Here is a 26,891-nt window from a genome sequence, read left to right as displayed (position 1 = left end):
TCCTCCATATCCCCTTGCATCCGCCTCGTTGCCTGTACTTATCTTATTATTATGCCCTTGTCTCCTAACATATTTACAAATTTATCCCTACTATGTCTTTTCCAACTCAATAAAAAATGAAAAAAAAAAAAATAGTAAGACATTTTCTCACTATTCTTTTTTAAATTGCACTATTGTACTCTAAATTATTTGTTTTTTACACAATGTACTTTGAATTTTTAATTTTGACAAATTCTATTTTAAATTTTACAATAGTTACAATTAATGATTAATAATTAACGAATGTTATCAAACTAATTAACGATTTAACACATGGGAATTGCACATGAAAGGTGAAGATTGTCATTTTTTAAACAACGTCACGTCTAAATTTTGTGTTTTAAACTTTCAATTTAATAACGCGATTGTCTATTAGACTTCAATTACAATTAATTTTAAAGTTTAAGGTACAATTTATTAAAATTAAAAATTTAAGATGCATTATGTACAAACTGAATAATTTAAAGTGCAACAATGCAATTTATTATTATTATTTTTTAATAACTTACCAGAATACATCTACTTGAATCTTTTGGTGGATGGATAGTTGCTATTGGCCCAAAACGAGATTTTTCGTTGGAATATGTTAAATATAACATAATTTTACTAGTCAATAGTCATGCTAAATTATAATAAAAATTTAAAATATTTTAGAAAGTATAAAAAAAATTAAAATCGTAAATAATAATTACTACATCATTTATAATAATTACCATATAATTATGTTATTCCTAAAATATTAAAATATTTCTAAAAATAATCAACCATCCCGCCATCACATCCCACCACCCCAGATGCTATCGCCGCCCAGCTTCGTCTCCAGTAGCGATAGTCTTGCCTCCTCGTCAAAAAGCCACACAATTACCCCATTCATGTCCCTGTAGCGACGTCGTTACTTCCTCCCTCAAGAAGCCACGACCCTAGAGAGAGAGAGAGATCAAAGGGATGAGAGATCGACAGGGACGATGAGAGATCGACAGGGACGGTGAGAGAGATTGGCACGGACGAGAGAGAGAAATCTAGAGGGGAGAGAGAGCCTTTAAATGCGTTTGAAACTTATTTTAAAATAATTTTATTTTTTGTATAAAAATAAAAATAAAAGCGTTTTCAATCTCATGCATAAATCATTTTTAAAAATGTGTTTAATAATTTTATTAAGAGATTATTTTTTAATATAAAAAAATTCATTAATGTCTATCTATCTCTCTCTACTCGAGAGAGAAGAAAACACAAATAAAAAATAAAAAAACGACTAAAAGTTGTTTTTCATTTTTCTCTTATTTTACACTAAACTAAAAAATCGTTTTAATTTCTGTTTTTTTGTCTATATTATGCCAAATGCCGTTTTGAAAAACGTTTTTATTTTTTTTCTTGAAAAACGTAAAAAATAAAAACGAGATCAATTCTAAACACAGTCTTTTATTTTTATTTTTTGCTTTCTTTTTTCTTTTGTAATTTTATTTACAAAAATTATTTTTTAATTTTCAAAAGCCTTTGTTTTATTTATTTATTTTTTTTTACAGTTTTATATAGTCTATTATGTCATGATATTTAGAAAAAAAATATAATTTGTTAAAATGATACTGACCTAATTTAATAAGATTTAACTAGTTTCAAAATGTTTAATGTTATTAACTTTATAAGAAGAGTTATATTACTGTGAATAAAATAATATTTTTAAAAATTTATTAAAAGATTCTCATACTTGGCCAAAAGAGATAACTTATGTTTCCTATGATTTATGAAGATATTACCCTCTATTATTTTTCAGGTAATATGATTCATATTAATTACCGTATACTTAAAGTCTTAATATAAGGTATAAAAACATCTAACTACTTAAGTAACATTACGTATGTCACGTTATGTCTACTATTTTATAGGGGTGTTTATAAAATTAGGAATTATATTCGATAGACCGTCTTACCGGTAGGATTAATTTTCGGACCGTTAGATTTAATTAAAATCAAATTATATTAAAAAAGTATACAAAACACGCAGTTTTTATACAAATATAACGGCTGAAAATGGTTAAAAAAAATAAAACTATCAGTAGCTCAATTTTTCTGATCATACGAAAGAAACTCTCATAAAATTAAACTTCCCAATCACAAATTGATTACTATATATGTTTTTAGTAAAATAACACAAAAACAATAGTCGTGACTCTAGTATTATTCGTTCACGTCTACAGTATTTCACAGTGCTTACGTTGAAAGAAAATAAAGGGCATGTATAGTGAGTTTTTAATTTGAGTTGAGATATGATTTTATATGAAAGCTCTTTATTATATTAAAAAAATTAGATGTGATTATTTATGAGAATTTTTTACTGTAATAAAACTCGAATTCTAAACTTAAATCGGTTACATAAACGGGCTAAAATTACGCATTTCATCAAAGAAAACTATTAACACCTCGTACGTTGACTTCTTTATTCTTTGTGCTACAGTCAAAATCCACTAAACTTGCATGACACTACTGAAGAATAACTTGCAACGATGCAATTATGAAACAAAAAAAAAACTTGCAACGACGCACATATGAATAGGATTTGCTAACTCATCTGCGTATTTTGAGAAGCTCAGAACAAAATTTTATTGAACCCGTAGACTCCATGATCACTAGTACTACATGCATATATACGCCCATGCCTTTTTTCAACCATTTCCATTTGATCTAAATAACTCTAGGCTTACGGGTCGGATTACGTAAATAAGGAGCCAATCTATAATCCAATATGATATTATGGATTGAAAAAATCTCTGAGATTTCCGATCTAATCCAATCTCAAAACTACGAATTTTGCGGATTGAATTATGCGGATTTATGGATTTGCCGACAATTTGAACCTTGACTTTTATAACTCCTAATTTTTCAATATTCTCAAAGAACTTATAACAAAATTAAGCAAACATAACATAACATAATGAAAAATTAAAATAGTTCTAAAAAACCTAATTCATTACAACACAAAATCTAACATAAATTCAAGTATTTAACAATATAATTCTAAATTGACAGATTAAGCGAATTGAGAAATGCTAAATCCGTGATCCAAATCGTAACTTCATATTAGAAAATCTAAATCTAGGGGTGCACAAAAAACAAAGAAAAAAAAACGCAAACTGCTCTAATCGCCCAAACCACCCCGTGCTGCCTGCTATGGACGGGTCCATGTCACAATCCGCCTATTTTTGGGCAGCACGATTCTAATCCGCACTCATGGACGGACAATTACGGTTTGCATAATTTTGAACAGTTTCAAACCGCCCCGCCCACCTATCATATATGCATGTATATTTTTTTGTAGGAATTTGTATGGTGATTGTTGACCGTTTGCTTAGTTTAACATTTTATGATTTAGATTTCAAATTTAATTTATTTGAATATTAGTATTTAGAAACTTGTGCAATTGTGCTATGTATGCTATGATTAATTTCATTTTATTAGCTTTCATACATTTGTACCTACTTATATAAGTAGCTAAGACTATAAAAGTTTAATTTCTAATTTAATAGTTCAAAAATAATAATTGCTAAATTCATACCGCCCAACAAACCGCTTAATTAAAAAAAAACACTACCCAATCTGCCTAAGATGTAGGCAGTTATGGATTAGACTTTTTAAAAACCTCCAAGAAAAAAACCGTTCAACCGCTCAATAAATGCCCACACAGATCGCAGTGCACCCCTATCTCAATCCATTACTAATTCAAAATTCTTTTACTCTAATCCAATCCGTCAAATTAGATTGGATTACATGGATTGGATAGATTAGCGGATTTAACGAATACCCCTAACACGAACAATTAATTAGGGAGAATTTCATGGTACTAATGAGATATTTTTCAATACTAGTGGGTATCAAAATGATTTTTTTTACACTATAAAAATGACATTTTCCTTTTTTTAGCAATCAACACTTGAATTTAGAAATATGTGGCCAAGACACTTCAACTAATAATATCGTTATTTTTTTAGTAATTTTGTTTCAAAAATAAATTTGTGTTGGCAATAAATAAATATGGCCATACATACCCTTGATTAACAATCCATGTGCAAATCACGTATCAATTTCAATATTTTTTTAAAAAAAATCAACACGAATATCAACTAAAGTGTGTTTGCCATATATTTCTATACTGATGGGGTTAATTGAAAAAACAAAAAGTTCATAGACACACTGACAATGATAAAAAGTTGTGGGGTCTACAATGAAAGAAAAAAGAGCCTATAAATTTAAAGAGAGAAATGCTAGCTAGGCAAAGGAAGGGCATGATAGTAACTAGAGAATCACCTTGTCCACTCTCCGTCCTCTTTACGAGTTTATTATAATAATCTTCCATTCACTGAAAGTCATCTTCTCCAGAGAGAAAACAAAACAAATCTCTCTCTCTCTAAACTTTCGTACACTTGTTCTTCTTCTTCTGAAACCATTTTTCTGATCGTTCCTTCTTCTTCTGAGCGAGTGATGGGTGTGACCAGCCGGTGTTCCCACACTTCTCACATCACCGAAATCATCATCACCAGCTTCTTCCGCCACAAGCTTTAGAATCCTCTTTTTCGCAGTGAAATCCAGACGAAGAAAGTTCGAAATTAGGGTAAATATTCATTGGGGGGAGTTTTGAGCGATTATGGCGGGTGGGAGGATCTTCGGAGGAGGCGCTGCTGGTGGATCTTCTTCTTCTTCGAGCCTCGGTCTTTTGCTTCAGAACAACAAAAGGACTGAGCCTCTCGATTCTCTCTTCCTTTCTGGCTCTTGCAATTCCTCTTCTTCTTCTCCTTCTTTCTTCGGTAATTCTGGTTTTTTTTTTCCTTATTATAATTGAATTGACTGATCTAAAGTTATCTTTTTGTATCACGATATGTTTAATTCGATGCAATATTTTGGTATTATTGCTCAATTACACTAGAAAACTTAGCGAAGTTCGCGTTTTTTAGACCATTTCGAGAAATTGATTATGCTTGAGTTTGATTCAGCTTCAAGATCCATGATGAGCTTCGAAGATGTTCATGGAGGGAATGGATCGAACAAGACGTATTTTCGGTCATTTGGTGGTGGTGACGATATTGTGGACGATGACTTTGATGAGTATTTCCAACAGCCGGGCAAGAAGAGGCGGCTGAGCGTTGAGCAAGTCCAGTTTCTGGAGAAGAGCTTCGAGGTCGAGAACAAGCTCGAACCGGAGAGGAAAGTCCAGCTCGCCAAGGACCTCGGATTGCAGCCCCGCCAGGTTGCGATATGGTTTCAGAACCGCCGCGCGCGGTGGAAGACGAAGCAGCTGGAGAAGGATTATGACGTTCTGCAAGCCACCCATAACACCCTCAAGGATGATTACGAGAGCCTGCGCAAGGAGACTGATAAACTAAAAGCTGAGGTACAGATTTAACCTCAAAATTTAGTTGATACGTTACTGGGAGAACACAGTTGTTAACAGTAGATCGCATCAGAATATTAAAAAAAAAAAAAGTACAGTTAAAAACTATGTCATATCATTAGGATATTTTTCACCACATGCTAAGTGTGAGATCTTGATCCATTGGTTGCTTGAAAGATCTTAAATTTGGTTGTGATAATTTAGGTTGTAGGAAAGTTTATGGATCATTTTTGTATGGATTTGAGGTGGTTCAAATTCAGATTTTTCAAGTCTCTAGTTAATAATTATTGTTGTTGTGTTTGGTATTGTTGATCAGGTTCATGTCCTGTCAGAGAAGTTGCAAGAAAGAGAGAAAGAGAAGGAGAACTTGGAACTGTCTGAGAACTCCAACAAGTTGTCTCAAGAACCACCGGAAAAGCCAATTGCAGATTCAGAGGGTGAGGTCTCCAAAGTTTCAGCTGTGGAAGATATTAGCTCATCAGTTAAGAGTGACATATTTGATTCCGATAGCCCACGTTTCAACGAGGCGGTTCACTCCAACTCGCTGTTGGAGCCTGGGGATTCTTCATATGTGTTTGAAGCCGACCAATCCGACCTCTCCCAAGATGAAGAAGATAATTTGCCTTCTTACATCTTCCCGAAGCTGGAAGACGTCGATTACTCCGACAAGCCTACAAGTTCATGCAATTTTGGATTCCCTGTTGAAGACCATGCCTTTTGGTCCTGGTCTTACTAGGTTTCTTATGGTAAATATATCTGTTTATATTAAGGTTATCTTGTTTTTGTTCAAAGCATGTTAAATAGCTATATTTCTGGCAATAAATAAATCTCATGATCAATGGCACCCCGATCCTGATGCGGTGGTGGGTTTTGGTTTGAATCAACAAATTTTGTGCCATTGCCCCTTTCTGTAATCTTGTTCTTATTTTGTTCTTTGTTGGAGGTTCTAGTGTTTAAATGAAACTTCTGCTTTTGTTGGTTGTCAATGCAATTGAATAAGAATAATTGTGGCTATTCAATTCCTATTTGAGAATTGTGTAGAAAAAAGAAAGGTAAAACAAACAAGGATTCCTAAATTTGCCCACTGATGTTACCACACTAGCAAAAAAGTGAGTGACTTCAGTTTATGCTAAATGCCATGGTTATCTTAATGTTTCATTCTTGAATTTTATCCACAAGCATAGAGCACTAAGCCGATGCGTCTGGACTATCATTCGAGAACACTTTTGCTAAAGATTTGTATGCACAAAATCCTAGTTGACTTCCATGTTGTACAGTCTTAAAATCTAGGCTACATTCGATTTCTTGTGGAGATAATTAAAGCATTAACGTATTGAGCTTTCCTTCTTTGGTGTTATGGTGGACGTCAATTTCATGATGAGTCAGCCAAAGTCACCCTTTTCAAATCACTGTTCCAAACAAAAAAGAAGAAGATTTTCTATAGTTTCTTCTCTAAGCCTTCCCCAGTCCATAAACATTTTCGTTACAAAAATAGTTTCTGCGTTTACTTTACAAATTTAAATCTTTTTATTATAGTATTTTTTCTCATAAAATTTAAATTTACGTTCAAATTATTATGTTCAAGGTTATGAATGAAAAGGGCCCATACTATTCATTTTTATGGGGATAAATTTTCATCCGGCAAGATTCACCTACCCACTTCTTTATAGAAAAATGGAAAATTTATCCTTGAGGGTGAACGAGTCTGAATCTTTTCTTCTTATTATTAATAAATATTTTTTTATTAGTATAATTATTTAACTAAAAAAATTATGAATTAAGAATAAAAAATAAAAATTTTGACATAAATATTTTTAAAGAATATTTATTAAGATTACTTCACTTTATATGAGTAACCAGATTTTAAAAATGAATAAGAGTGCTCTTTTCTTTATTCTGTTCTTCCCCTGTTTTGGAAGTAAAAAATGGGGCTAAAAAGGAAGTTAAATCATTGCTAATTTTGGGAGGACTCAAATAAATATGAACCATTCCTAAGCCTTTGATATTCATGGATTGTTGAGGAGCATTCAATTTTTGCCAAAAGCTTGTCAACCAAATTAAAATTGTGTGAGAAGCACATCAAGGGATATTAAGGGGATGTTTATTTTTTATACTGAATCATAATTTATAATTCTTTATAATATTTTTCTCTCATAAAAAATATACGCGAAATAAAAATAATTCTAAATTTTAAATTTCATCCCCTAAATAAAGAGTCCCACCCAAGAACACATAAAAGTAATCCTCTTGAAATGATGGCCCTTTGTGATGGTGATGTTCCTCTGCTTATCTGATTGAGGACTTCAATCTTAGCCAAAGGGCTAAGAAGGTTTGTGGGAGAAGTGAAACCCCAATTGCCAGTTATATAGCTAGCTTGTAAGTTTATGATTAGCTCATTACGTCATCATCCATATTTATTGATTCCTTCAAATAAAAAAAAAAAAAAAGATGCAAAAATTTCAACCCCACAATAAGTAACTTGGTGCAATGATCAGTGGGGAGTTATATTTTGTGCCAACTCAAATGTGTTCATAAAAAATATATAATCTGTGTTCTAGACTTCACGGAATATTACGGGGGACAAATCTCCGCATCCGCATTATGCGTTCCCAAAATTACCTTGTAGTTGAGGCTAACGTCATGTGTAAAGACTTTCACAAAAATCAAGAAGACAGTTTGATCTTGGGAAATTTCTTTGCTGAGATTTTCTCCACTTGGATCTCCTTACTGTTGTTGGGCCAATTTCTGATTATCAGTAATTAAATTTTTTTTTTTTTGTCATATCTGATAAATTCCCTCCTTTAGTGGAATACTAGAATAAAAGAAAAAAAAATTAAAAATTACTTTTCTATTTATATTTTCATCAAATTTTGTTAAACTATCCTATTTTTTTTTAATATGATATAATTTTGATGTGATTTGACAATTTAAAACTATAGATCACCAACTCCTTAAGTAGGATTTAAAAAAAAAAAACCCCTAGGAATGTATAGTTTCGGATCATCAAATGTTCATAAAATTATTTTGGATTTGCACCTGTACACACAACATATATGTTGGTATCACTCTGAAGTGATACTGCACTATTGATAGAGTTTTTTTCCTTTTAATTTAATTGTGATAGAATCTTTTTTTTTCCCCTATTTAAGCCAAATTTTGGAGCCATCTCACTGTCAAATATTTGTGTACTTGGTCAAAAGGGCTTGCCAACTTGCTTTTCATCGTATTTGATCAAAATGGTATGATATGTGGCTTCTTATGAAATTAAATAGAAAAAACATTCTTTAATCTATAGTAATATCTTTTTTCACGCGTGCCATAACCTCATTGTCATACTATAAAATGGGCATAATTTGACTCTAATTACCAATTAGAGTTTGTTTCCTCTTTCACATACGAGAGTGATAATGCATTACATGGAAACAATCAAACCACTAATTAAGTATTGTTTAACAGTTGACTACTTCTTCAACTTCCGAATTTCATGCAAACTCAACATCCAAGCGATTTGGTACTTCTATTATCTTTCCAAACTCCACATGTTAATGGCTAGCTTGATTACCAATCTTGCAAATTTCCTTCTATGCAATTATACCAAAAACAAAAATAAACTAATTACATGTAGGGCTCGTTTAGTTCGTTTATTTAAATTTTTAATTCGAGTTAAGATGTGACTTTATGTAAAAGATTTTTACTGTAGTAAAAAAGTTTAGATGTGACTGTTTCTGAGAGCTTTTTACTGTAGTAAAAGTCGAATCGGAGAAATGAACAGGGTCGTAATGTTCAACTTTGATACTATATCATAACTTCTTATAAAACAAGTAATATAAAATAAAACATTACAAAATTATTGTTATATAATGTGACATACTACTCCACATCACTCTAATATATTGCTTTTAACTTGAGTTTAAAACCAAACTAATCACTCTAATATGTTCTTGCCACTTAGCTGGTAATTAAATCCCTCATTCTTCTCTACCATACTATTCGGAAAACTTAAAAAGTTTCATATAATGTTACATTTTATTGGTAAGTACTTATTAATATTAGCATGTCTCTTGAATTTAATCTAGATAAGTTTCTGGATTCTCTAATTTTAATGTTTATTCATGTAGAACTATTTAAAGTGTTTCTTACTAATAAATTCTCTTATTTTTCTTAATTCGTGAATGTAGATAATATATATATTGCGAAAGAAATGTGAGATCAGATTGAGACCAACTATAAGCTAAGTTTTTTTTTTTTTTTTTTTTTACCACAGCCATTAATAATTTGCCAACTAACCCCATTTTTCTTGGATCACAATTCATGAGTAATTTCTTTTGTTTTCTGGCGTGTCTCTCTCAGATTGTGTGCCGATCAATGTTTGAAACCCCAAGGCGTTGGTCTTCAACAGATCATCACCACGTGTACGGTGAAAATTAGAGTGAAGACTAAAAACGACATAGCTGGCGTCGCCAAAACAAAGCGTCACCATCAAGACAGCGTCTATTCCACCAACACCAAGCAAACCCTCGTGGATTCCCCATTTTGGCTGGGTCCCACCCTAGACCTTGAAACAGACTTTCTACATGCCACATCATCTGATTCCTCATCTTTTTCCCTTTTGGTTTTTTTTTTTTTTTTTTTTTTTTTTTTTTTTTTCTTTCTTTAAAGCACATCTGGCTCTAATTTTGTAATATGAGGGTGAACTCTTTTATTAGCAGTGGTTCTAAAGATAAATAATGCCTTTGAACGTTTTTCGAGCCTTAAATAAATTGATATAAAATTACATTTTAGGGTCGGAAAAATTTTCTATTCATAACTGCGAAGTATTGTATTTTTAGACAAAGTTTTTTATGTCTGGCAAGATAACTTTTTTCATATTCTCATATAATATTATTTTTACATGTTTGTAATATTTATGTCCGTTCTTTTAGAGTGTAATTTGAGTGTAGTTTTTTAGTGGAATTTGAGTTATAATTTAAGTTAAAGTTGTAACTTGAGTTTGTATTTGGTTGTGTACATTTGAGTTATGATTTGAGATAAGAATTTTTTTTGAGTTTGTGTTTGAGTGAGTCAAAATTTAAATTTGTATTTAGATAGTATTTCAATAAAAACTCAATGGTGATGAAAAATTTTAATAGGGTATATGGTGGGATTTTATTCGTCTTTTCGTTGTCAACGCACAAAAAAAAATCATCTCAATAAAGATTAAAACGAAAAAGTTATAACATTTTTAAGAATAGAAAAAATATTGTGCATTAATATGAGTTCGAGTTTCTGAACTCGAGTTGAAGGGAACACTTGACTCAAGTTTTAGTCCCAAACTCGAGTTCAAACTTAAAAAAACATGAACTTGAATAAAGTTAGAACTCGAGTTGCATTTTTTTGAGTTTTTTAGGCAGCCGAACACACCCTTAGTTTATTTAAGTATAATACTAAATGTTATATGTATTGGACTATTTTTTAAATGTTACACTTAAATAAACTGAAAATTACACGAACAAACAATAATGTTACATGAGAATAAAAAAATTATATTTACTGGACTCATATAATTTTACATGATCTACATAATTAAATTGTATCTTACTTATAAGGTATTTTTATTTTTTAATAACTATAACATTTTTGTACTTATGCCAGATTATTCTCTAACTTATAACTATGACAAATCTAAAAAAAACATTTTTGATTGTCAACGTTAAGGTACAAGGTTATTAGTTTGTAGATTTTTAAGGAAAATTATTAAAACCATAATTTTGATAAATATAAAAACAATTTTTTTAATTGCTTGGGATTATTACTACTAAACACCATTATTAATAAAATGTAAATCTTATTTATAAATCGCATATCACAATACTCATTTTTTATTATTAGACCGTGCTCGATACTAAGGTCTCGTTCATTTCACCGATTTGAATTTTTAGTTTTAGGTTTTTACAGTAAAAAGCTCTCAGAAAATATCACATCTAACTTTTTCTGCTACAGTAAAAAGCTCTCATAAAATGTTACATCTCAACTCGAATCCGTAAAATGAAAGATGCCTAAATAGCAATGTTTTTAAAAAATATGCTACTAGTATTGTACTATTTTTTATAACAATGAAATTATATTAAAAATATAAAAAGAATAAAATTTAAATGGTCTAGGATGGATATAATATTCCACCACAAAATTTTAATATAAAAAATGCTTTAAGAAAGATTTTGATAAATATAAAAAATTAAAGTTAAAACACATTGTTTGATTAATATTTTAATAGATCGGAATCCGCCAACTTTAATTGTTAATAGTTAAAATATTTTTATTTGTTAATAGTATTCTTCTTGTTTTTCTTCAAATAATTTATAATTTGTATAAAGTAAATTATCAAAAAAAAAAATTGTATAAATTAAATTAAAAGGATTTTTGTAATTTAGCGAGAGAAAGGGGGAGACAGAGAGTGGATAGGGATGGGAAAGAGAGTGACGTACGTGTGGGGGGTGACGGTGATAGGGTGACAGGAGGGCATGTCTGTGCATTTTCAATCTGGCGGATATTTCATGTTTAGGACACGTGTAACTGTTCAATTGCTTTTCTGTGGGACCACCTCACACGTGCCGCCAGTTCCCGTAGGGTGCGGAAAATTGACTCTATTGTTGTTTAATATAAAAGAAATAATTATGGTTAGTCTTATAAACGGTCTTTAAAGTTTATCTTCAATTTTATTTTAATCATTGATTTATAAACGGAAAATTGAGGCAGGTTTTTAGCTGACTCACACCGCCCCGTGCTTAGATCCACCACGCATGATCCGCACCACATTGCTTAACGGGGCAGTGCGGGTCAATAACCAGCGGGCCTGCGGGGCGGGGTGGTGCCCCCAACCCACTTTTTTTTTTTTTGTAGGAAATAAGGAAGGATTACTTGGAGGTTGTTTTGTTGAGGGATTCGTCATCTGATTCGAATCATGGTTCGTGATTCGTTACAGTATTTTTTCTCACAAAAAATACACATAAATAAAAAATGATTCTAATCACATAGTTTTAATCCATTAACCAAACGTGACCAAGACTAGTAAATTTCATTCCTATAAGAAAAAAAAAACGAAAAAAAGAAAATAAATGCTCAATTTCAAAGAGCACCGGTAGAAATTAAAAAAAAAAAATATGACCATAAACAAAACTTACAAATTACCCAATGCCCATAAACGAACTGATAATAACCAAAAAAAAAAAATGTCGACCAAAGAAATAAAATCACTAAATTGACAAAAAAAGAAGAAAAAATGGGTTCACATTTCAAGATCCTCTTCGCCGTTCTCCGAAATCCTCAAACAAACACTAAGGCTACATTTGATAGCTTGTATTGTATTGTATTATGTTGTATTATTATAATACAATATAGTGTTTGGTGTCATGACGTATTGTATAATGGGTCAAAATGTAAAATTTTAATAATTTTGAGGTCAAAATATAATTTTTGAAAAAGTTAGGGTAAAAATATAAATTTTTAAAAGTTTTAGGGTCAAAATAAAATTTTTAAAAAATTTTAGTGTTAAAGTGTAATTTTTATAAAAGTATTGGGGTCAAAATATATTTTATAAAAATTTTAGGGTCAAAATATAATTTTTTAAGGATATAATGGTGCGGGTTTGGTTCGACCCATCCCGAACCGCACCCGCACCTCAATTTTACGGGTCTTAACCCGCACCGCCTCACAAGCTAATATATGCGGGTCAGACCTACCTATTAGGGATAGGGCGCCCCATTAACATCCCTACTTAGTACTACTAGTTCTTAAACTTTGAGGATAGTCACATTTTGATTTTTAAACGGTTAATTATTAGTAAATTTCTTCTTAATAGTTTTGATTCCTAACATTAAAATTGACGAGCGATTTCTGAAATTAACAAAGACAATCATATGTCAATTGCTTTATAACTTAAAACTTTACTGAAAATTATTATGTATATATACAATTCTTTTCTTTATAACTATTAAAAATTATTGAAAACTATAACATTTACACATATTGTAATTGTTTATGTAAAATTTTAAATTATTACGCGACACGAATGTGATATCTACAATAAATTTTAAAAATCAATCATAAAGTTTAATTTCAAGGATTAAAACTGTTAAAAATCAAAATTTTAAGAACTATCATACCAAAATTAGAAGTTTGAGAAGTAAAATATTATCCCAGAACCTATAATTATATAAAAATTACGAGTACACAATGCAATTTATATTTTTTAAAAATTACATTTTGATCATTGTTTTTATAAAGTTATATTCTAACCCTAAAATTTTTAAAAACTTTAACCGTAAAATTTAAAAAAAAAAATTTAAATTTGACCCCAGCTTTTTTTTTTGAAAAAATATATACCCTAAGAATTTTCAAATATCCATTTTGGCCCTAAAATTTTAAAATTTTACGTTTTAATCCCTCATACAATAAGTCATGACACAGAGTCATTGACAACAAACAACATATTGTATTATGATAATAAAACACAGTACAATACACCTTATAAATACAATGTAATACAACCTACTAAACATAGTCAAAGGGAATAGTTTCACTAGCCGTTTCGTTGGGTGGGGTTTTATTCGTCTTTTCGTTGTCAACGCATAGAAAAAAATCATCTCAATCAGGATTAAAACGAAAAAGTTATAGCATTTTTAAGAATAGAAAAAATATTGTTCATTAATTTGAGTTTGAGTTTCTGAACTCGAGTTGAAGAGGACACTTAAACTCAAATTTTAGTCTCAAACTCGAGTTCAAACTCAAGTTTAAACTTGAGTTCAAACTTAAAAGAACATGAACTTGAATAAAGTTAAAACTCGAGTTACTTTTTTTTTAAGTTTTTGAGGCAGCCGAACACACCATAAGTTTCACTAGTCGTTTCTTTCAAGGTTTTTTTTTTTTTCATCCCTTATTTTTCTTTTCCTTTTTCTCTTCTTTCTTTTTTCTTCATTGAAATAATTTATTCTCACGCACACCCCTATCTAGATTTTCTTTTCTAAAAATCATGGTCTGCTGATAAAACGTTTCGTAAGTGAGATTTTTTTTTTTTTTTTTTATTCCTTAACGTCTCTTCCAAGGTTTTCTTTTTTTTTTTTTTTTTTTTAAGTTTTCGTCCCCTTTTTTTTTTTTTTTTTTTTTCATTCTTACTTTTTTCTTTCAGTAATTTTTTTCCCTCTCTTCTTCTTCTTTTTTTTTTTTTTTGTCTCCCCTCTTTTTCATTCTTATTTTTTTTACTCTATTATAATTTTTTCCCTTTCTTAAATTGACCTTTATGAATATACTTCTCTTTAATTCCTCATCGAAATAATTTCTTATTATACATATTTTTATCTAATCTTCTTTTTTTTAAAACTCATGTTCCTCTGATAAAAACACTTCGGAAGTGATTTTTTTAATTCTTTCCTTTCTTTTTCTCTCTTTCTTTTCTTTTTTTGTCTTTTTTGTTTCTCATTCTTATTTTTTTTGTCTTATTATACATTTTTTTATTTCTCAAAATAAAACCCTAATAAATATATTTTTAATCTCTCGGGCGGTTTCAACTAGTGTTACTATAAACGTCATGTAATTTTTCATATTATTTTTAAAGTAATTTTTCATATTATTTTAATCACTAAGCTACCAATCCGATGAATACATATTGCACCATGATGCAAGTTTCCGATTTAATTAGTCACTGATTTTGAACTTTTTCTTTCAAAACTGTGGTTCGGGTTACGTGTCAAGAGTCTAAGATATAATTTATTCAAGACGTGTAAGATGGAAAGAACTAAAAAGTATAGTTTTCAGAAATTTTCTTTTTTCTTTGGGGAGTTTCTCCTAGGATTAAAAAAAATAACATTATCAATAATTTTATTTTTTTTAATAATTTTTAGTCATTAAATATGTATAAAAAATTATATATTCTGTATATTTTTTAATTACATTTAATTTTAATTAAATCGATCTACCAGCCCTTTTATTTCTCCTTTTACTATATAAAACTTCTAAACAGAATCACCAACTTGAATTTCAAAGCTTTTGTGTCATTGGTTTTTCTCTTGTTTTATTAGTGAGGAATTTTATTTAAAATAAATTGCTTCATTACTCAGGTCTCTTTGACCGAGTACTGACGGCTCTCTTAATATGAACAAACAACAAAATTTCAACTGACGATACATTAAAATAACAAATTATCTATCGTACGGGTTTTTGTCGTTTTCTTAAATATACTTATCATATTGCTATAAGTGTTTTCTGTGTCGTCCCTTAAAAAAAGAGAAAAAAATGCTTTTCTTGTGCCAGTATTCTCAATAGCTAGAGATATATAACGTCCGTTTAGTTCGTTGATTTAAATTTTTAATTTAAATTAATATATAATTTTATGTAAAAATTTTTTACTGTAACAAAAAAGTTAGATGTGATTGTTTGTGAGAGCTTTTTACTATAGTAAAACTCGAATTCTAAACTCGAATCAGCAAAATGAATGGGGCCATAAATAACCCAGATCTCCATCAAATTAAGGTCTCGTATCAATTCAAATTTTTAATTTTAAATTTTTTCAATTAAAAGCTCTCAGAAAATATCATATCTAATTTTTTTTGTTACAGTAAAAAATTTTAAGAAAATATCATATCTCAACTCAAATTGAAAACTCGAATATACGAAGTTAACGAGGCCTAAGATAATACTCCTATAAAAATGTTTCTTGTGTCGATACTTATTAGCATATTAATATTTCTGTTATAACAAACTTATCGTGTAGTGTGCAACATGTATCGTGGTCGGTGCGTATTGTTATTTTGTTATTCTTTCTGTTTTTGTTAGCTGAGCTGTCTTCTTTGGGGTGTGTAACCTCTTCTCAGTGTAAAGGCAACTTGCCTATATATTTTGTTCTTGGCTCCATTTACGATTAATGAAGAGAATTATCATTTCTTCATTCTCTCATTCTATTATGGTATCAGAGCGCTATTTTTCAACTGCTCAGTAACTATTCTTTTCAAATGGCTCGCGGAGGCCAAAACAACCACAATAATCGATTTCAGGCTATAAGTTCGAATTCCTCTGAAGGTGCTGCAGCTCAAGAGTCGCACTTGTTGATGGAGAATGCTAGTAGTCCGTTCTTCCTCGACAATGGAGATCATCCGGGAATGGTCCTCGTATCACATCTTCTCACTGGCCCCAATTATAACACTTGGAGTCGTGCTATGCTGATGGCTCTCAACACCAAGAACAAGCTCGGCTTTGTGGATGGGTCGGTCTTGCAACTCAGATCTGGTGATCTAAATGCTGGAATATGGTCCCGTTGTAACAGTATGGTGACCTCGTGGCTCTTAAATTATGTTTCCAAGGAGATTGCATACAGTCTATTGTACCTTGACACAACTCAGGCCATTTGGACAGATTTACACGATCGGTTTCACCAGAGTAATGCTCCACGGATCTTCCAAATTAAACAGTAGCTTCATGGTTTATCTCAGGGGTCGCTTGATGTCAATACTTATTACACCAAGCTTAAAATCCTGTGGGATGAGCTGAAAAATTACTAACCAATTCCGGTGTGTTCCTGTGGCGGTATGAAGTCGTGGATCGACTATCAAGAGCAAGAATGCATAATGCAATTCTTAATGGGATTGAACAAATCCTATTCTGTAGTACGTGGGTAGATTCTTATGCTTGATCCACTACCTCCTGTTGCCAAGATCTTCAACCTTGTTGTCCAAGAAGAAAGGCAGAGGAGTATCGGAACTGGGCACGGTGGACAATCATCAGAATCCATGGCTTTCAACATTACTTCGTCTTCCTCTTCTACTGCAATGGGTAATTCCTAGTACAAGCCCAAACGTGAGCACCCCTTCTGCTCCCATTGTGGGCTTACAGGCCATACAGTGGACAAATGCTATAGGATACACGGATACCCACCTGGGTTCAAGCCCAAATCAAGAGCCTGATTACGCCCAAATGTGTACAAAATAAGCTGTCAATTGTAGCACAATTAGGACGGTCGATCCCACGAGAAAGTGACAAATCGAACAAGAAATGATTAGTAAATAAAAAGCTTTAGGAGATAAATAATAAAGTAAAAATAAAAGAGAATGAAATTTTTGTTGAGAAGTTTAAGTGTAAGAAAAATATAGGAGAAAATTATATAATTAAAACTGGTAAGGCGTCGAGATTCTCCTATATGCTTCGTTCACCCGAATGGATTTTGATCTTTGAGATTACTCAATTGAAAGTTTCACATTCCAAGCTAACAATCGGAAAATATATATTTGAAGAACATGTGAATTAAAATGTCTTCGAGTGAGTAAAATTCTTACGTTTAGTATTAGGAAAAATCATCTTAAGAGAAATTTAAGAGCGACAATATACCATTGGTAATATTGCAGTAAAAGACTACTCATAAAAAAATATCTATCAATATATAGTATCATGCAACAATCACATAAAAAGAACTTGACTAGATTTATATAAAAGTTGACAATAAAATATATCAATATGAGAAATTAGAAGAAGATAGAAGAAAATTAATCACTCAAATATATAAACTTTGAAGAATAAATGGATAATCAAAATCCACTCAAGATCACTTCACATATAGGTTTCTCTCTAACCTCACCAAAGAGAAAAATATGTCTAAACTTAGGCTAAAAATTAACCCCTAATACCTCTAACAAAGCTCTAATTTATAGAGTCTTTGAGGATGTCAAAAAGCACTAAGCAAATAAACACAAATAAGGGGACGTTTTACCCAAATAAATTGGATTTACAAGGCTTTAATCTGAGAGTGAATGCTGAAACATCCAACGGAACCAAAACGGATCACTAGTTGAAGAATCCCAAACGGGTGGGACACGTGTTGCGCGAAGAGAGAAGAAACGTTGCTCTGCCTTGGACACGTGGCGCGCTATGGGAGGAAAATGCTGCACGCGGGACCCACGCAGAAGAATAGAGACGCTCGCGTGGAAGGAACTCGCCCGGGGAGGAGGGCCGTGCGCGCCAAGCGCGCGTGTGTGCGGGGATAGCTGGGTCCCACGCGGCAGAAGCGTGCCAGAAAATGACACGTGGCAACGATGGGGCTTGCGTGGCTCGGCTCGGCTGGCGGACGGCTGTTGATGGGCTTCATTTTCTTTTTTCTTTTGTTTTTGGCCCAAATGTCTTATTTCCCTACAAAACAAATTAAATTAAATTAAAATCAAATACTTCCACAAAATATTAATTCCACAAAAATATTTAATTAAAACTTAATTTATTTAGCAATTATAAACAATTTAAATGCATTTTCATGCACTTATCAGAGCCCAAACCTCAGCTCAGCCCAGCTCCCTTCAATCCACAAAGCTGGTCACAACTTATCCTGATGCATCTCAGAGCCGCCCTAGCTTTGCACCTCAGAACCGACCTAGCTTCCTCCAATCCACAAATCTGGTCACAGCTTATCCAGATGCATCTACGAGCTTTTCGCCCAGCACACTCTCGGTGGATCAAGTGCAGTAACTCATCGCCTACCTCAGCTTATAGTTCCAACATCAGATCGACGACTCACCTGAAATTCCAGCTACAAACAGTCCTTCTATCTCTCACGTTCTAGGTGGTAATCCCTCATCCCTTTCTATTTCGCATTTCACTGTGAATCGTGGTGCTTGGATTATGGATACAGGTGCAACCCACCATGTTTGTTGTGACCTTTCTCAATTTTATCACTCTAGCCCTATTCACGGTATCACAGTAACTCTTCCTAACGGTCACGCTGTTGAAATCACTCGAATAAGGTTTGTTAAGCTGTCATCCACTCTCATCCTACATGTTGTCTTATTCGTTCCTAAATTTGCATTTAATCTGCTCATCGTTAGTTCACTCACTCGAACTCATCACTGTTGTGCTAATTTTTTTTCCGATTCATGTGTAATTCATGACCTCATTCAGGATTGGACGATTGGGAAGGGTAGAAGACAAAATAATCTTTACTTTCTAGAGCTAGGAAATAAGATATGTTATTCATTTTCTTCTTGTTCTGCTTTATCAAAATCTGATGTTTGGCATTGTCGCCTTGGACACCCATCCTCTGTAAAACTTCAGATCCTACATAATGAATTACATATTCCTAACTCTTTGTCTCATCTGTATTCTCATTGCCAAATTTGTCACATGGCAAAGCAAAAACGTCTCCCTTTTATTTCCAATAATAATATGTCTGCACAACCATTTGATTTGGTTCATATTGACATTTGGGGTCCATTTCATATTAACACAACAGCTGGCCATATATATTTTCTCACTATTGTTGATGATTGTACACGTGCAACTTGGGTGTACCTTTTATGTGCAAAATCAGATGTTCTCAATGTTTTTCCTGATTTTTTTAACATGGTTTCCACTCAATACAGCACTTGCATTAAGTCTGTTAGGTCTGATAATGCTCCAGAGCTTTCCTTCCGTGATTTTTTTCGGTCTAAAGGAATTCTCCCTCATGTGTTGAGACACCAGAGCAAAATTCAGTAGTTGAACGAAAACACCAGCATCTGCTGAATGCAGCTCGTGCACTATTTTTTCAGTCTCACGTTCCATTATGTTACTGGGGAGATTGTGTTCTCACTGCTGTATATTTGATCAATCGCACACCATCACCACTATTAGCCAATAAGACACCCTTTGAATTGTTACACCACAAAAGGCCTTCCTATAGTCACCTTCGCACTTTTGGATGTTTGTGTTATGGATCTACTCTTCCTAGTCAATGTCACAAATTCACTCCTCGTGCTCGAGCTTCGGTGTTCCTTGGTTATCCGTTTGGTGTCAAAGGATATAAACTTTTTGACCTAGAGAGCAACAAAATATATATCTCCAGAAATATTGTTTTTCATGAATCCATTTTTCATTTGCTAGCTCTCCAATTTCAGATGAAGTTGTTTCCTTCTTTAGTGACCGTGTTCTTCCCAAAAGTGTCCCACCGGTGTCTGACACAGTCCAACATCACAATCAGCCCAATTCAGTAAATCAGCTTGACTCAGCATGTCCATCTTCTCTTGTTCCTTCTCGTCAAACTCGTATCACCAAGAGACTGTCCTATTTGTCTGATTACCATTGCTATCTAGTCTCACAACCCTCATCAAACTCGTCCCTTTTAGGTTCCCCACCTGTTTTGTATCCTATCTCATCATTCTTAAGTTACCACAAATTGTCCCAACCTCACCGTACCTTTATGTTAGCAATATCTTCACAAAGTGAACTCCATACTTTTTCTCAAGCTATTAAGTCTCAGAAATGAATGGATGCTATGGATGTTGAGCTACAAGCTTTGGAAAGCAATCATACTTGGTCCATTTGTTCATTACCCGCTGGCAAACATTCAGTTGGTTGCAAGTGGGTGTATAAGGTAAAACACTGAGCAGATGGGACAGTGGAGAGGCATAAAGCTCAACTTGTCGCCAAGGGTTTCACACAACAAGAAGGTATTGATTTCCTTGATACTTTCTCTCTAGTAGCGAAGCTTGTCACTGTCAAACTTCTATTATCTTTGGCTGCTGTTTGTAATTGGTCTCTTACTCAACTTGATGTCACTAATGCATTTCTCCATGGGGATCTTGATGAGGAAGTTTACATGGACCTTCCCCCTAGATATTCATTAGGAAAGGGGGAGACTCTACTTCCTAATGCTGTCTGCCGGTTGCATAAATCCATATATGGCTTGAAGCAAGCCTCACGACAGTGGTTTCACAAATTCTCTAGTGCTCTGTCATCTGAAGGCTTCATCAATCCGCTAGTGATCATTCCTTATTCACAAAACGGATTGGCACGTCCTTCTTGGCACTCCTAGTCTACGTAGATGACATTGTCATTGCAAGCAATGATCCAGATGTTGTTAATAACCTGAAATCAGCTCTTTGCAAATGGTTCAAGATGAAGGACCTCGGCCCCCTCAAATATTTATTGGGTCTGGAAATCGCTCGTTCAACTGCAAGGATTTCAATTTTTCAACGCAACTATGCCTTGGAGTTACTCTCTAAAGTTGGTTATTTGGGGTGCAAACCTGTGAACATTCCTATGGCAACCAATCTGAAGCTCTCCAAAGATGAAGGAGAGTTGATCACTGATCCAACAACCTACCGACAAATTGGGAAGTTGTTGTATCTCACCATTACACGGCCAGATATTAGCTTTTTAGTAAATCGTCTCAATCAGTTTTTGGCAGCCCCACGTACTTCACATCTCCAATCAGTTTTTCGGATCTTGCAATACATTAAACGGACCCCGGGCGAAGGTCTTTTCTTTTCCTCTAATTATACACCACATCTCAAGGCATTTGCAGACTCAGATTGGACTCAGTGCCTCGATACCAGGCGTTCCATCTCTGGTTTTGTGTCTTTTTAGGTTCCTCTCTCATCTCTTGGAAGTCCAAAAAATAGCCTACGGTCTTGCGCTCATCTTCAGAAGCGGAGTACCGGTGCATGGCCAACGTCACATGTGAAATTGTTTGGTTACTTGCCCTTCTTAAAGACTTGTAGGTGAATCACCTTGCTCCAACTCTCCTTTTTTGTGATAATCAAGCAGCTCTCCACATCGCTGCCAATCCAGTATCCAAGCCGGTGTTTTGAAGACTCTACACGTTTCTACACACAATCAACTTGCAGACATCTTTACCAAGGCCCTTCATCCCTCTCATTTTCATAGTCTTTTAGGCAAGATGGGAGTTCACAACATATACACTCCATCTTAAGGGGGAGTATTAGCATATTAATATTTCTGTTATAACAAACTCATCGTGTAGTGTGCAGCATGTAGTGTGCAACATGTATCGTGGTCAGCGCGTATTGTTATTTTGTTATTCTTTCTGTTTTTGTTAGCTGAGCTGTCTTCTTTGAGGTGTGTGACCTCTTCTCAGTGTAAAGGCAACTTGCCTATATATTCTGTTCTTGGCTCCATTTACGATTAATGAAGAGAATTATCATTTCCTCATTCTCTCATTCTATTAATACTCTATCTATTGTGTATAAAAGAGAGAAAAATCATCTCTCTACCAAATTAAAATAATACTCATATCTATTATATTATAAATATACTATAAATCGTTACGTGAGAGCCACGTTTAATGGATTGAGTTCTAGGTTCAAATCCTATAAAATGCAATAAATATGTGCATATATATGTTATAAAACTCTCCTTTAATTTACTTGGCTCAATATGTCAACTTCAAACGCCTTGCTCGTCTCTTTCCCTTTTTTTTTTCACACCTTTGGCATGAGCATGAAGAATAGCATTCAATCGGCTAAAAGCACAATGCAACACCAATTGAAAGACAAACCATAAAGGAAAAATAAATAAATAAAAAAAGAATGACATGGCTAGATGAGACGAATCTTTTATTGCTCATTCATAAATACAGTTTATACACAAAAGAAATGGCTTTCTTTGGCTTGCGAGCAATGTTCTTAATCCCAATTTTCTTCCCAGTGAATTTAACGACTTTAGAATCGTATCAGTATCAAGTTCTTGTGCATCAATCTTGGCCAAGGTTTTCATAAACATTTTATGAGAACTCTTTCGTAGAGTTTAAAAAGAACTTGCTCACGTTATTGGAGTGGAAAAAATGCTGGTAACGATACTCCGAGGCCTTCCAATATGATCCTTTTCCATTGGAAGTTCTGACGAACCGTTGCGCCGAATTTGATGAGGGAAAAGCATGTTAATGTATTTGCTTTTGCAGATCAAGGTCAAAATTTGAGGTTGTTCCTCAAGTAGACCACCACTTCTTGCTGCAAAAGTAAAGAAAGAGAGAGGTCAGCTATCCCTCAGGAAAATAAGAAAACTTTTCAGTCTTGCCACTAAAAAGTTGAAGGTGATAATTTAGTAGTGTTTTTATCACCGTAGAATATCTAAGCCTTTTTCTCTCGTATTGATTTTTGGCACCACCAAAGTGCTAATTGGAATTTGTAGTGCTGGTACGATAGATGGATCTTATGCATTAATTGTGGGTAGTGCTGCTAGCACTACCGATGCCCTCTTCTAAATACTAAAAGCATCATCCATGTGTTAGTTTTGTGGCATCACTATTATTGGGGGTATTTACAGGCCATCAGAGACTAGTCAGTAATAATGGCAGGTTTCGAAGTGCAGAGCTCAGGTTCGAACTTGGAAGATCAGACAATATCCTGAATGAGCAGAGTTTGTACGGTCAAACTCAACGTTGCTTGGTGCTCGTTTTAAATGTGGCGAAAATACCGTCCAAGACCTAACATGAGACCTGCATTTTCCTTGTACTTTAAGGCATGTGGCTACGTATAGCTAAAAAAAAACTTCAAAAAAGTGGCTACTAATACAGTTCTAAGATTAATTAGAAAAAGTGGCTTCTTGACGTAGTGTTATAGCTAGAAAAATTTATAGCACTACATGAAAAAAAAAAAACTTCAGTTCTAAGATTAATATGTAGCTTCTAGAGATTCAGCAACATACTCCATCTAAATGGATGCATGAACTCATGAACTCAACCTTTTGCCCCCTTAGTTACCAAGTACCTAATCTGCTTTATTATTGTTATAATTTCTTAAAAGTAAAGTGTTCCTTGCAATTTTATATAGCTCGGAGGAAAACATACAATCAAACAGAGGAGAACACAGCCGGCAGCACCCGGGAACAATGCATACCAGAAATTCAAGGAATGCAACTTAGCTCCATCGATGAACAATATCGGCAAGCTGGCAGCTGCATATTGTATAGACCATATAAGTAACTGAGTCATTAGCTTATAAAGAAGCTGAATAAGAAGCCAGAAGGCAGAAAGCAGAAAGCAAATAACTGGCTGTGTCATAAGCACCAAAAGATAAACATTTTTTGGAAGCTAGCGTGTGTATCAGTACTTGATACCTGGTGGATGAGTAGAACGCGTGAAAATCATGAAAGCTATGGAAGCAGCAAGCGCAGAGCTCCTAGCGAGCCATCCCGGACCAAATATAGAGAATGCTAGAACACCGATGGCTGCACAACCGATTTGGGCCATGAACATGTTGTACTTCTGCAGTATGCCAAAAGTGAAAGTTTGGTTAGCCAAATTCATGTCATGGAAACAAACCTAGGAGACAAATTTACTATTTGTGGTACTAAACCGAGTGAACCCCCCATTTGCAAAATTTGTTAACTAAGTGAGCAGAATTAGAAGTTCCTTATCATTGTAGAGTTTGTATTCATATGCTGCAACTGAATTTGATTAGAAATGTATGGTAATATTCTTGAAGAAATGATTCCTGCAATCTTTTTGTATAGGTATTGGGCAATGAAAGTATACATTTGCAGAATTAATTATTTCTTTTGAACTAGGGTGAGGGAGTCGAACTTTAGACCTCAACATTGCAAGCAAGGGTGTGGATTTACGATTAGGCTACGCCTGCAACCACTGTATCATCAGTTATTGAATTGGGGAGGATATTTCAAATCTTATTGCCAAACACATAGGAGCTACTCTTAGCAAGATAGCTAGTATTGCCTTCCTACATACATATCATGGATTCATGGTCAAGACTTGCACTGTCCAAATGAAATATATGTATTACATGAGATTGCAGGCATTGTCTAGTTATATTTTCATATCTGATTGCATTACAACACGTAAAGTTCAAATTTCCCACTTCTAAATTCAAAAAAAAAAAAAAGAAAAAAAAAAGAATCTACTATGGGCCAGAGAGCAAGTACCTTAGCACCAGGGGATGATGGTGTGGCAAATAGGACAGCACAAACAGCCCCTAAGGGCGCAATTGTCATTGAAACTCCTTTGGGTGCCAATATCTGATCCATCTTTCCCAATAACGCCATTGCCGCAAAGGCCCCTATCACAAGTAACATTAGGATTCAATTATTTTTGTCTCCGTTATTACTTTAAGACCAATAATTCGCCAATTCAGCATCAAATCATGGTCAACCGATACAAGTTGAGTCCAACGAATAGGCATGATAGTTGGTGTCAATAACTTTCTCAAATTTTCAAGATTTTTTTGGTTAGATAATTTCATTTCTTAATAAGGTAGGAAAAAAAAAGTTATAATAAGAACACGGTTCTAAACTGTCAAATATACAATAAATTCTGTTAAAATATCATAATTTGTTTTAGGTCTTGTTCCTTTTACTATTTAAGTCAAAACTCAAGTTGTATTACTATAATATTTTCTCTTATAAGAATTCAAATTTAATTTTTTTATTACAGTATTTTTCTTTCACATACACAATTAAAATTCTTAATTTAAATTGTAAAACAAACATACTCTTAATGTAATGTGATATGGCGATAAATTTTATTACTAATAAAATATTTTTCATATCTTACTGTAATTCTTCTACTTTCATATCCCACTCTCACATTCAGGTTAGGTTGGGCCCAACAATGTAGCTAAGAATAAGGTTGCATCATATTATCCACCCAAAGACAATGAGGTTTAGAGGGCGTTTAGTTGATATTTTTAAAATTATTTTTAATTTATATATATTTTTTATGAGAGAAAATATTGTAACGAATCATAATTTAAATTATGATACGAATTTTTAAACCAAACGCACTCTTAATTTGTTTGCATATTCCAATCATGATTTAAATTTTTTTACTACAATATTTTTTTTGGGTGAAAAAAATTTAACTGTTCAAATATATAAACCAAACAGTTAATAATTATTTCATTTTTCTATTACAATTTCTTCTTTTCCAGTTTTTACATTGCAAAATGCAAAAGCAATAATATTTGTATCCAACAATATAAGATTTCAAACCTGCAGAAGGCCAAAGGATGTCGCTAAGGGAAGGAGCGGAGGAAGCCTTTTCAGGCGTCCAACCATCCCAAAACGGCGCCGCTCCGACGTTGCTTGACGCCACAACAATCCCATTTCTTCTTCTCTCTCTTCCTACGACGTCGTTTTTCCCTCCTGTTTTGGCGGTGGTAATCAGACCAAGAGAATTCTTCCTATTGAGCAGAAACGGGCTAGTGGGTGAAGAAAACGACAGCAAGGACGTAGACAACCATGACTGTGATGATGTCGTTTGTGCCAGAGAATAATAGGCTTCGTTAAGGGCGCGAATGTAGTGATTATTACGGGTGGTGCTTCTCAATTGCGCACCCATATTTTTCTTAGATCCACTTCTTCCTTTTTCTCTGGCTTGTTTTTTTTTTTTTGGATAGATTTTTATTCCATTGGAGGATGTTCCTGTAGGTGACAAGGAATCTATTCTTGAATATTGTAGAGAGAGAGAGCTAGAGGAGAGAGAGAGAGAGACAGATGTGTGTGTGAGTGGTACACACTACACACGTGAGGAGTTGGAAATCCAGTTGTGGTTCGTTTGAGGGAGTGGGGCAGTGGGCTTTTCGGGAGTTCCAAAGGTTCTTAGATAATAAACTCTTATTTATTTTTTTAATTTATAATTGAAGATATTGTAAGAGGGTACGAAAAAAAAATTTTTTCTTTTTTTTTTTTTTTTTTTTTTTTTTAAATCTGAGCCCCATAAATTTTTCGTGCTTTGA

General features: G+C 33.4%; 2 protein-coding genes across 3 annotated transcripts; one reads left to right on the top strand and one right to left on the bottom strand.

Annotated features, from left to right (window-relative positions):
- Positions 1 to 4,319: 4,319 nt before the first annotated feature.
- LOC21393411 (homeobox-leucine zipper protein HAT5) lies at positions 4,320 to 6,432 on the top strand. Its single transcript, XM_010114298.2, has 3 exons — positions 4,320 to 4,834; positions 5,021 to 5,418; positions 5,735 to 6,432. The coding sequence occupies exons 1-3, from the start codon at positions 4,675 to 4,677 to the stop codon at positions 6,152 to 6,154; spliced, it is 978 nt and encodes a 325-aa protein (XP_010112600.1). The 5' UTR covers positions 4,320 to 4,674; the 3' UTR covers positions 6,155 to 6,432.
- Positions 6,433 to 22,742: 16,310 nt separating this feature from the next.
- LOC21393410 lies at positions 22,743 to 26,656 on the bottom strand. Of its 2 annotated transcripts, none has more exons than XM_024176201.1 (5): positions 26,146 to 26,656; positions 25,081 to 25,214; positions 24,259 to 24,406; positions 23,990 to 24,096; positions 22,743 to 23,150 (listed from the first exon to the last, which is right to left on the bottom strand). In XM_024176201.1, the coding sequence occupies exons 1-5, from the start codon at positions 26,492 to 26,494 to the stop codon at positions 23,109 to 23,111; spliced, it is 780 nt and encodes a 259-aa protein (XP_024031969.1). In that variant the 5' UTR covers positions 26,495 to 26,656; the 3' UTR covers positions 22,743 to 23,108. The 2 variants fall into 2 exon arrangements, with proteins under 2 accessions (XP_024031969.1, XP_024031970.1); XM_024176202.1 differs by having other exon boundaries at positions 24,039 to 24,096.
- Positions 26,657 to 26,891: the final 235 nt, after the last annotated feature.

The sequence above is a fragment of the Morus notabilis genome, unplaced genomic scaffold, assembly GCF_000414095.1.
Source record: "Morus notabilis unplaced genomic scaffold, ASM41409v2 Scaffold1960, whole genome shotgun sequence".
NCBI lineage: Eukaryota > Viridiplantae > Streptophyta > Magnoliopsida > Rosales > Moraceae > Morus > Morus notabilis.
This window is presented reverse-complemented; position numbering and strand designations above follow the sequence as displayed.